The sequence below is a fragment of the Staurois parvus genome, unplaced genomic scaffold, assembly GCF_062004578.1.
Source record: "Staurois parvus isolate SC_StPar_1 unplaced genomic scaffold, SC_StPar_1.0 ptg000091l, whole genome shotgun sequence".
Taxonomy (NCBI): Eukaryota; Metazoa; Chordata; class Amphibia; order Anura; family Ranidae; genus Staurois; species Staurois parvus.
In genome coordinates, this window is record NW_028317887.1 from 6982784 (window position 1) to 6995174 (window position 12391).

The window sequence follows — 12391 nt, forward strand, 5'->3', positions numbered from 1 at the left end:
ACAAGGCCTAGTGCTATGTTTAATGGTGCTCCATAGTTTCATCACTAAATGGGCAGTTTAAAGGGACAGTAGGAAACCTCATCTCTAGGAGACAAAGCTGAGTAATCAGCAAAGGGACGAATCAGCAAATCTCAGGAAGAATCAGATGTGAAGGGCAAATCCCACCCAGTCCCTGCAGTTGAGCAGCTAAAAAATAGGTTCGCGTGTGGGGGACAGCCATACCACCTTGATACTTGAGATATTGTAGTGTTACAAGTTTTATTCAACTACATAATTTTTCCAAATGAGAGCAGGAAATTGAGAATCTATACAATTGAACAAGTAGTGTGGTATCCACAGGGGAGTGGCAATTTACACCAGCTAGTACACTTGTGTTTACATTTTTGTAAAATGGGTTTAAGATTCAGAGAAATCACGAGGATCTCCTGTTACTACTATGCCTAGGTATTTGAAAGAGGTGACAACCTTCACTAAAAATACACCCTCTGGCAGGGCCCGAGGCAGTGGATCTAAAGGAAGAAGTACTGACTTGTGCCAGTTAATGGAAAAGCCCGAGTACAGACCAAACATTTCAATGAGCTGCATCACCAATGTTAAAGAACCTTATTGTCCAAGTATAATAAAGTGTCATCTACATAGAGAGAAATTTTATCCTATCTATCCCCACGTTGAAAACCAGTTATATCTGGTGAAGCCTGAACCATTGCTGCAAGAGGTTCTAGTGCCAAGGCGAAGACCAAGGGCAACAGAGGACACCACTGTCTGGTACAGCAATATGGGGGGAGGGTCTCTGATAGGGAATCACTGACTCTAATTCTCACCTTGGGATCAGCATAAAAAAGTTGTATCCTGGAGATAAAAGGGGTTCCGAGTCCAAATTTATGCAGCACTGCCCATAAGTATTTCCACTCGACACTGTCGAAAGCTTTGGCAGTGTCGAGGGAAAATATGGCTCGGCTGCCTGGATTATGTACTGGGAATTGAATGTTTAGAAATAGTCTCCGTATGTTCAAAGTAGTTGACCTGGCCAGGATAAAGCCAGACTGATCCAAATGTATCAGAGGACAGCCTTTGCCAGTCTCATAGCTGAAACCCTAGCTAGCAACTTAACGTCTGTATTAAGTAAGGAGGTCTGTAAGAATCTGGTTATCAAGGATCCTTGCCTGGCTTGGGGAGTACTACCACTATAGTTTAGATCATGAAGGGGGGCAGCTGACCATTCTCAACAGCAGCGTTCAGTATTTCTAAAAGGGGAGGAAGAAGTGGGGTTCTGGGAGACAAAGAAAAAGCAACAGATGTTTTTGTGCTGGACTCTGAAGGAAGATCCTGGAAGAATGAGTAGACTTTATTACCAGAAAGAACTAAGTTGAGTAACTTTTAGTGTATGCCTAACACATAGTCAGCTTGAGCATATAGGCATATTTTGTTATGATTTGTGCTTTCTGCTGCTGTGTGTGTAGATTTTTTCTGTTTAGTAAAAGCATTAACACACTACATAGGTCTAAGCTTCCTTGGCTTTTATTGTAAGAACCTTAAAATCGACACCAAAGCAAAACAATTGCGGGCTCGTCAGGCCCAGGCCATTTGCACTAAAGCTCAACTGAAGCAGACCTGTTCTCTGCGGTGTTTTCTGTTGCTTGTGCTTAGAAAAAATGTTGTGTGCACTGTTTAGGAAGAGGAAGGCTGCAAAGGTTTCTGGTGTCCAGGAGAAGAAGTGCACCCTGCCCAGTTGGGCAGAGACAGTAAGTAGATGTATGTTGTAAATGAGCTTGCTAGGCATGTTTCTTCTTTGAACAGAGCTTGGGATGATGGTGTCTCTGTTTTTTCCTCAGATTTTAGTCTTAAAAGTTTAGTTCTGGGTTCAGTAAGGGAGAGATGTGGGAAGTAGCTACATTTGGTTTGAACTTCCTGCATGCTCTACATATTGAATATGAAAAGAGGAAAAAAGCAGAGGTAGAAAAAGACATCTTGAAAGAGCAGATTGCAGTGGTGACCGAGTATTTGGAAGACACTGCAAGCAAGCCAAGTGATTTAGAAAGTAGGGAACTCAAAGTCAAACCTGGAGTGGCTTTAAAGTGTATTCAGAACAATGTAGGCAGAGCTGAAGATTTGAATGAGCGGTGTGCAGGCCTCATGAATAAATCTAATGATGCCCTCATAAAGGACAAAGGCCCTAAGCCTGTAAGCAGAAGTAGGACATGTGCTATTGTTACTTCCCATAAGCAGGAAGATGGGAATCTGATCAGCTCAAAAAGAGATGGCCAAGTTAAGACAGATAAAAGGAAGGCAAGGGCTATGATCTCCAGGAGACACATGTGGACTGATTTACTTAAAGTGGAGTGCCACCTGTTTTTTAAAGATATCCCCATCACAATGCCCACCTGCAGTGCATGAGTAAATAGTTATTATAATTTTTTTTTTAATTTATAAGTACTTTTTTTTCTTAATTTTCACAGCACTTTCGGTCCCGGCCGCCTAGGACTCCTGGGATATCAGCGTAATCGATCTCTGGAGTCTTTGGGCATCGTAAAAACTTCTAATATTGCGGTATTACGTCGCATGCCTGAGACAGCTAAGTGCATGCTGAGTAGCCAGCTGCACCGAAATCCAGGAAATGCATGGCAGTTGCCAGAAAACCTGGAGATGTATAATGACTGATTTAACAGGTACATACTATGTAAACAGGTGTAGGAATATCCAAATTAGATGCTGCAAGTCATGGGAATCACAACAATGCTTTCATTACAATTCTGGGACTTACTTTTTTTTCCATCTATACGGACTGCGGGGACATTGCTAACCCTGCTGAAAGGAATGTTGCAGCTTATCCAGGGACAAAAGTCTGATTGCCCAGAAAATATGGGGGTTGAAATGGATTTTTTTTCTTCCATTTACATTAAAAGAAATCAAGATGTGGAATGTGTTACTACTGATATGTGGTTATTTTTTTTGCTTAGATATGTGATTTTTAAGTTACATGTGTTGTGTTTGAAGCTATGCCTCCACCTATTGATATGCAAATGAACAAGTCAGACTGATTTATGAGCTCAGCAGAGGAAAATAGGCTACAGGATATGACATAAAAAGACATGGGGGAGGGGATTAGGACTTGGGACAACCATGTGCTTAGAGAAAGAGAGACTTGTTCGGAAGCCAAAGGAAGAAGCAGTTATTCTGTGAGACAAAGGAGGAACACACTTATTCTGAAGATGGATGAGGAAGCAGTTGGACTCTGAAGGAACCATGAAGAAGATTCCATCATCAGGAAACCAAATTAAGTAACTGATCTGTATACTTATACATCACATGCATTGCACATGCTAGTTTGTTGGGAAGGATAGATAGTTTGGGCATGTGTATATCGTATGCATGTTTTGTTATACTTTGCATGCCATGAACTTTTTTTCCTGCAGTTGTATGAGCAGTTTTTCTGTTTAGTAAAGAAAATATTATTAAACTATATAGTTTTAATCACTTTCTTGGCTTGTATCGCAAAAGAACCTTGAAAGACCTAACAAAACAGGGTACCCATCAGAACGTGTGGATTTAGTTTTGGCCATATTTGCAGCTGCCAGTGAGAACTCTACCAACATAAGAGGTGCATTTAACATCTTAAAATCTTTTTGTTTAATCTGCAGAAGATAACAATGTTCCAAACATTTAGTAAGAGCCTCCTCTATGGGGTGTACTTTAGAAGAGTATAGATCTCTAGAAAAGTGACAAAAACCATTGGTTCTGTCTGATGCTTGGGGTAAATTTGCTATAGTCTAGTTCCAGAGTGGAGGAAGCTGTAGTTTGGCAGAGATACCCAGTCGAGAAGTCAGGCAGTTCGTCACATTTGATGTCAGAAGTGAGATTTGCTTCCTCCTACAGAGCAGTTATAAACTACCACCGAGATACATCTTTGGAAGACCACTGCAGAGTGGCACTATTCCCCACAGCGATGGAAGTAGAGTTTCGTTGTCAGATGCAGCAGGAGCTCATTCAGTTTGGCGGAGCTGGTTCTGTGCAGGACACTCTGGTATGGAAGGATGTCATTTGCCGGGGGCTATAGAGAGATGCCCTACAGTTGGAGCAAAAGCACTGCGGAAAGGATTTTGCTACCTCGGAGGAGAGAGATTGGCTCCAGCAGGACATACAGATGCCCTTCTTCAGTGAGCAGCCCCAACAGGAATAAGTCACCAGACAGCAACGTCTGGTCTGCATCGAGATGATGTTGGATGAAGGATACCGAGTGCTTCATTGGTACGCTACCCAAAATTTGTCCATGGTTGAAGGATGATACTCCCACGGAGGGCTATGATTTTGTATTTCAATGATTTTTATTAACTTTTTTAAAACAATTTTAACAAAGAAAAACTATAGCAAAAGACACGCCAACGCAGGGGCTATCAGTGGCACATAAAAAATAAAGAGAACAATAATACAACACCAACAATGTAAAAGGCGTGCCCATATAGGGGCCATTAAAGGCTCATAAAATATAAAAACAGTGATATAACACCAACAACATACCAGCCAAAGGCAAGTATCTACCACCTCTCAGATTCAAACAGTAAATAAAGAGGAAAAAAGAGTAAAGAAGGAAGAAGAAAACAAGACCAGGATCAGGAATCCGCGAAAGTCAATACCATACAGCATCACGAACCTAGACTAGCCGGGGGTAGCGTGAGAAAAGCATATGTCAAATATGGCTTCCATATTTTCAGGAATTTCCGTTGGGAGTCATTACGGATACTCAACATCTGTTCATTGAGCATCAGAGTGGTCATACAGTCCCGCACCCCTGAAGAGAGACAGACAGGCTTTTCTAGGCCTGAGCAATTGTTCTAGTGGCAGACAAAAAAAATAGGAAGCCAAATTCTGCTGATGGGCCACCAAGCCCGGCATGGGACAATGAAGCAAAGCATACCCAGCCTCCCTGTGTATGGAGAGATGGAACAATGTGCAAAGAAGGCCAAATACACAAGACCAAAAACCAATCAGTTTTGGGCATGACCACCATATATGCAACACATCTCCACAATGGTCACAACACCCGAAAGCAGCGGTCACTATAAGCAGGGTTCGCCTGGGCTATTTGAACCCGGGACTCAATACCAACAAAACAGTACTTTGTATGCCATCTCCAGCGTGGCTGTATTAAACGAACATTTAGCTATAGACAACCAGGCCATGTTCCAGTCCTCCAGATCCACGACCGCCCCCAAGTCACGCTCCCATTGGGCAACATATGATAGAGAGGTACGCACTGAGCGCCTATTCAAGGATGCAAAAGTAGGGAAACAAGGCCCGGAGCTCCCAGACGCTGTTGGCAAAGCTGTTCAAAGGCAGATTTCCGATAAGCAGAATTGCCACGCAAGGAGGTCAGCCAGTACCGCAATTGAAGATAATGAAAAAATTCCGCCTGAGGAATATCCCGTGACTCCCGAAGAGAGCTCCAAATGGGGAAGGACTGAGAAGTCAAAAAGTGTAGCACTTGTGAAAAACCATTGGCCACCCACCAGGAGAACGCCCCCAGGTTGATCGAAGCCCGGCAGGAAAAGAGGATTATTAGTAATTGGGAGCAAAGGCAGAAAGGGAGAGGGCTATGATTTTAATGGCCCAGGACTATTATTTGAGAGAATCCAGGAAGATTTAGACTTTGGAAGTACAGTCCAGTGGTGGAGATCTACCATCCAGGATTTTAGGGAACTGGTTATTCCCAACAATCTCAGACTGCAGGAAGATTTAGATTTTTTTAATACTGCAATACAAAGGACTGTTCGACACTGCTCAACAGCACGCCCCAGTGACCTGCGATTCTGCATTTCCCAATCTCCAGTAGTCAGGACAGTCGGCCCCCCTCCAAAGGGGGGGGCAGAAAGAAGGGAACTCACAGCCCCAACTAAAGTGCTGGCATTAGGACAGAGCATTGTGGACCTCTCCCCAGCACCTTCAGCTCTTACAGAACTCGAGGGAGCCTGGGTGTGAGGCTCCTCCCCCAAGTGGTGGGCCAATGCAGTGGAGCTCCCACCTCCAGCTGAAGCACTATTATTGGGGCAGAGTGCTACCAACATCTGCCCAGTACCAGCAACACCTCCGGAGCTCCAGGGAGTCGGGGCAGGCGGCCCCTCTCCCCAGCAACAGGCCGATGCAGAGAAACTTGAAGTCCCAGCTGACATGCTGGCAACTGGACAGAGGGTCCAAGAACTCTGCCCCACACCCGAAGCAGTTTCGGGGTCCAGGGAAAGAATGTGGCGGTTCTTCCTCCCCAGCAGCAGACCTTGATACCCGGAGAGAAGGAGTTGTCCCCAGCGACAGAGATTTTTGGCTACAGCGTCCCTTCAGTTAAAGTGAGGCAGAACAGCTTTGGTCTCTGTCCATCCCTCTCCATCCTGGACTCAATTTCCTTGTGTCTGCACCTCTCGCCCCAGCAGAAGCGCTGGCAACAGGACAGAGAGTCCCTGACCTCTGCCCTACACCTACACTGATATTAGGTCCTCAGAGTGGGTATGTGGCTGGTATTCCTCCCCATCAGCTGTATGGATGTTCGGGAGAAAGCATGGACTTTGTTTGCCCCCAGTGGCAGATGGGAGAAGTCTTGTCAACAGAATGTGTGGAGTTATACTGCCTAACGCAGGTCCAGACTAGTTAGGGTCTGGGACCTAGTTAGACTACCTTTGGGGGGAGGGGTCACAGAAATCACCATGACTTGGGCGCCTGGAGGGGCCTGGGGGCAAGCCTCCTTCCCACCAACTATAGACCCAGGACAAAGGAGACCCCCCTCTTGGGCTTACAAGGAACCTTTTCCCCAAGAGGGTCATATCACTTTCCTGAGTACATGGCTGCCCGTGAATACCAGCTACCATTTCCATGCAATTAGGGCTGGAGGGACTGTTTCTTGGACCTCTTGACATAATATGCATAGTGGTACTATTATCCTGAAGCAATGTGTTATGTTCAGGGGGTAAATTTCAGCATATGTGGGTTTAACCTCCCTAGCGGTATATTTCTGTGCTGAAAGCGGTACATTTTTTTGCATGGAAATATGTATTTTTTTTATTGTAGGCCTGTAATTTTTAGGAATAACTCACTGAAATCTGTCCGAACAAGAGTCTGGTAAACATTCCGGGTATGATAAAACTTGAAACACAAAATCATAAATTATAATTTAATAAATCATAAAAACAATAATATAATAATAAATTTTATTCAATAATATAATCAAACCAAAAACACTGAAATTTGAAATATAGCGCCAAGTTCGCACATCGCTGAGCAAAGTCGCAAAATCGTTTTCAGTGTCTGATGACGAATTTCCCCACAAATCATTATTACTCAATCCACCACTAAGTGGTTCTAATTTACTATCGCTGTTCTCTAGCCGGTCTAAAACTGCTTTTGACCAAAAGGGACGCTTTTTGGAAGCCATGGACTTTTCTAAGTTTCCAGGCAGAAAGAACAGTCAAAATGCAGGCAGGGCACAGGACAAAGCAGTAGGGACAAAATGTATGTGAAATGGTTTGATACAGTAATGTTTTACTATGTCAAATTAATTTCTAAGAAAATGACAGTTTCTAAAAATTTTTAAATTTGCCACCGCTCCGGCCCCCGTACGTCCCGAGGCTCGCAGGGACCGGAACACGGAAGCCAGATGCCAGCATCGTCCGGAGGAGATGGCCAGGGACGCTGCAGGGGACACATCGCAGGAGCGAAGGCCAAGGTAAGCCCTGCAGGGAATCCCTGAGCAACGCCGCATGGTAAGCCGGAGTGTAGCTCGGGGTTACCACTTTTGGTACTGAAACTTTACCCCAAGCTACACTCGGGAATACCGCTAGGGACGTTAAGAAACTTTATTTTTTTACAGGTTTCCTGGCATTAGCTATTGTTTGTAGCAATAGTGTAGTAGTTTGAATATAGGGTTAGGTGATAAGCTCTCACTTTGTTTAATCACTTCAAGAGTCCACACTACTAAGTGTCAGGAAGGAATCCATTGTTTTCTTGTGTTTAATTGTTTATGTAATGAAATTTTCTCCTGGTACTTATAATGTGTGCCATAGCTGTTTAGGAGGGAAGGTTTTGTGCATAAATGCTGTGCTGTTTGTTGAAAAAGTCAGTACTGTTTTACTCCAACACTGGTTCTGTCTGATGCTTGGGGTAAATGTGCTATCTACAGTCATAACCTAATATACTGGTTCTGTCTGGTAATTAGGGAGGTTTGGGCTGAAATTGCTGTATTCCGGTTCCAGAGTGGAAGAAGCTGTAGTATGGCAGAGACACCCAGTCGCGGTGTCAGGCAGTCTGTCACAGAACCTTTGCGGGTAGGTTTTTTAATTATTTTGGCAGAGACCAATAAGAAATCGGATTTAGATATTAAAGGTCTTGAAGCTGTATGTGAGGCTCCAGAGAGGATGACCCTACAGTAATGAGGATCCCGGAATCCTGGCTGTAGGTGTTGGTCTACTCTAAGAGACAAGAATTCACTGCAATAAGCATTAAGAGTGTAAGGCCTCATGCACACAGGGTGTTTTTGCAGCCACTTTTAGATGCGCCAGGCATTTTTTTTACTGCTTCTAAACAGCCCTCTATGTTATCCTATGTGTTCATGCCGACATAGACTTTTAGAAGCTTTTGGTAGCAATTGCGTTTACCAGCAGGAAAAAAACCCAGGGCCAGTGTGTCCAGGAGCAGCAATGTTTTGGCAGAAAAAAAGCTTGACGCGGCTAAACGAGCCTAAACGTGTCTAGTTGCGTTTAGTCCTTGAACATTAATTAATTTCAATGGCTATAATAAATTATCATTCTGGCCAATAAAATGAATAACACCCAAGTGGTTGATGCTTGTAAACACGCCTAAACGCTTGTAAAAGTGTTAGATACTTCCCTTTCCAAAAAACGCCCCCTGAGAAAATACGGAGATGTGAACGTGTCCCATAGGAAATCATTTTAAATGGACTGTAGTACATTTCTGCAAAACGCTGCAGAAAATGTACATACACTATCAAAGGGGCAGCAGCTTCCAGTACCACAATCTAACTCTCCGGTTGGACCCTCTCCAGCAAAGAAAAGCTCAGAACAATATGCAGAGCCAAGAGGGACAAACGCAGGGGCTGTGGCAGCAATGGTGAACTCCTCAAAAGTGGATGGAGTAACAGAGGAAGAATCTTCCCTAAGAGAAGTCCTCCAAGCAGTCAGTAACTTTATTCTGCAGGCTTTCAACCTCCCACATTTGAAAAAAAGCTTCTCTGAGAGCTACTACTACAAGAAGGGAAGCCTAGAGACCCACCATATGAGAGCCTGCAGTTGGGGATCTATATGTCATTTGATTACCCTAGCGTTATTTGACCACCCAGAGTGGGGCTCAACACCTTCTGGTGAGTGGGAAATGAATTTATTACTCAAAAGTGGTGGAGAAGAACCTATTGGATTTATGTGACACCCTCCTATGGGAATCTCATTCATTTAAAATTTTTGGACTTTACCATACCCTATATTAGATTCACTATTACATGTGGTGTTGGGAGAGCACTTTATATATATATTTGTATTTAAACTTTTATGTTACAAGACACTAAACATGTCATGATTGAAACTGCGCTCGCCTGTAAAATTGTGACAAACTATGGTACCTATAATTGTTCATAGGTAACAATTTAAAATCCTTTACAGGTTATCATTTTGGAGTTAAACATGAACTATAGCACTAGAATTATTGCTCTCACTCTGAAGTTCACAATGTGCCGCAACACCTCACAAGTGTGGTGCAATCACCATTTATGTATGCATGCGGGACCTACAAGTGCATTTACATTTGCATGGAACCATGGGGGAACATGGGAGAGTTAACTAAGGCTGCGGATAGTGATGAGAAGGTGGGGCCTTCAGAGCACTGTAAAAGTGATTGGCTGTAAAGTCTTTCAGATCACTTTTACAAAAAGCTGATCGCTGCCTCTAGAAAACCATACCTAGGATCATGGCTACACCTGCAGCTATGATCCTGGTAAATACCGCTTGCTGCCCAGGAAGTACTGTATATAAATGTACATTGGACAGCAAGAAGTTAAGTGCAGCCAAATCTTAGTCGGCTCTTGAATAATAGGCCAGTATTCTGGCAAAAAAGGGTTTCACTGCATTAGCAGCAGCTACAAGCTGCGGCTGCTTCTAAATTCTGTTAACAGCAGTCTTTTAATATCAAATGAAAGGTGAAAGGGGTTTATTTACTAAAACTGGAGAGTGCAAAATCTGGTTTAACTCTGCATAGGTACCAATCAGCTTCCACGTTTTATTGCCAAAGCTTAATAGAACAATCTGAAGTTAGAAACTGGCTGGCTACCATGCACAGTTGTACCAGATTCTGACTGCGCTAGTTTTAGTAAATCTAAAGTGTGACGTGAACTTGAGCCTGAAGTATAAAATGAGGTGGAGTAAATCTCAGCCATTCAATCACATTATAGAGTTAAGAGCTAAGGGCAGATGCATTCCAGGAAGTAAATGCTAAATGAATAATCTGCCCTTACTCAATATGGCCACTGCCAGAAATATCAGGCGGTGTTTTTCAAAATGAATTCTCAGCAAAATAAAGTATGGAGACATTGGTGGATGGGTGAGTTTGCTTTGAATATTAACTATGAATTAGAAAGCATTTTTGGTTTGTGGTGCTCATATGCAGTGCAGTTCCACTTTAACTTACAAACTAAAAGCAGCATTGTACTTACTTTAAATACGACCACAACATTTGATGGCAGTTTCCTTTGGTGAGTAAAATTCAGTGCAACATCAACATGACGAAACAAGTATGTTCCCATGTGCGGACAGCCAAGCACCTTTGTAGCTATATTACCAACTGATAATCCATTGTTAGATATGGTTGCTGCAGATTCATATGGTACACACAGGAAGCAATACTTTTCGTCTAGCTCTCTAGTGTTCCTACCAAGCTCTTTCAGCTCATTTCTAAAAAGAAATTACAAAAAAACAGTCATTAATATTCACATAAAACTCTTCAAAAATGTTAAAATGTGGCCGAATGTCTAAGACCCCATTAACTTTGATCACCTAATACTCAAAAACATGGTTACACCCCCATTATGCTATCAATAAATAGTTAAACAGTGGAGAGGCATGGAGCTACAGGGAGCATGTTAAAAATAAACCTTCTTTCCCTAAAAAGGATGGACTTAAGCCCTCCCTTCCTGGTTTAACTACTTTCATATGTTCTAAGAGAAAAGGCCCACTCTGGTTGTGCTGGCCAGTACTTAGCATGGCTGCTTTTGCTATACAGGAATTTGACTGGCTAACTAACCTTAATCAGTGACACAGTTTGTAGGGCTGTAACATTTACTACAAACTTTGAGTTGCTCTGATGCCAACTATGAATTGCATCCTCACAATACCAAGGACTCCTTTGTAACAAACATGCATGTAGCCAAAATCAGTTTACAGGTGCCCTCTAAGCAGCTGTACCAATTAAGCAGCACAGTCAGTGCAAGTTCCTATTAGGGCCCATTCACACCAGGAGCATTAGGCTGCATTAAAACATTAGAAAACTCTAGAGCGCAAGCCGTAGTCTCTGTATGGTAGATCCAGGTGTGTTAATCTATTTCTATAATGGCTGCAGCTCATCTAACGGTATTGCATTAGGCTGCATTGCCCAATACAAGAGCAAGGCAAACTGCCTTAAATCCTGTTGCTCCAGTTCAATAAGCCATATTGGTGTGTACTGAAAAAAACTAGGGCATGTTGCATATTATGACGCACAATGCATTCTAACGTATTGTAACTCATCGCAACACACTGTAGTGCATAACAATAACATGAGAGTTAAAAAAAGAAGGAAGAAAGAAAAAAGCACCATAATGCATTTTAAAAACTTCAAAAAAATTGCAGAGCTGTTTCAGGGCACTTTGCATATGCTCCCACCTAACTTATTAACCTGGTCCCAAACCCTCAACGTGTTAAGCATAACCGGGCTACTCCAACTGAATAGCCCTCAATGCGCATTCGGGACCCAAGGGACTCCAGCCAAATTTCTACCGGCTATACTCTTTTCCAAAGGGACCCATACCTTATCCATAGTGTGATGCGTCCAATTTAGAATACAAACCAGGACCATAGCTTTATTGTAAAGGGAAACATCTGGAACTCCCAATCCCCAATCCACCTTACACATGCGGAGAAGAGAAAACGCCAATCGAGGCCTCCTCCCCTGCCAAATAAAAGTCATAAACAGCCGACGCAGACGGCTAAAAAATGTCAGTGAAAGATGGATCGGGATTGTTGAGAGTTAATATAAAATTTTAGGCAGGATTGTCATTTTAAGAGTGTTAATTTGGCCCAAACATGTGAGAGCCCTGTCATGCCAACCATCCAGGTCCCTCTCCACCCCTAGTAAGAGCACCCCGTAATCGTCT

General features: G+C 43.0%; 1 protein-coding gene across 1 annotated transcript in view; it reads right to left on the reverse strand.

Moving 5' to 3' along the window:
* The window catches only part of TEX15 (testis expressed 15, meiosis and synapsis associated), an 88017-nt gene that overhangs the window by 62645 nt on the left and 12981 nt on the right, over positions 1–12391 (reverse strand). The window contains exon 3 of the mRNA XM_089670600.1: positions 10697–10934. Within this exon, the coding sequence (XP_089526726.1) occupies positions 10697–10934 (238 nt within the window). The remainder of the gene's footprint in view (positions 1–10696; positions 10935–12391) is intronic.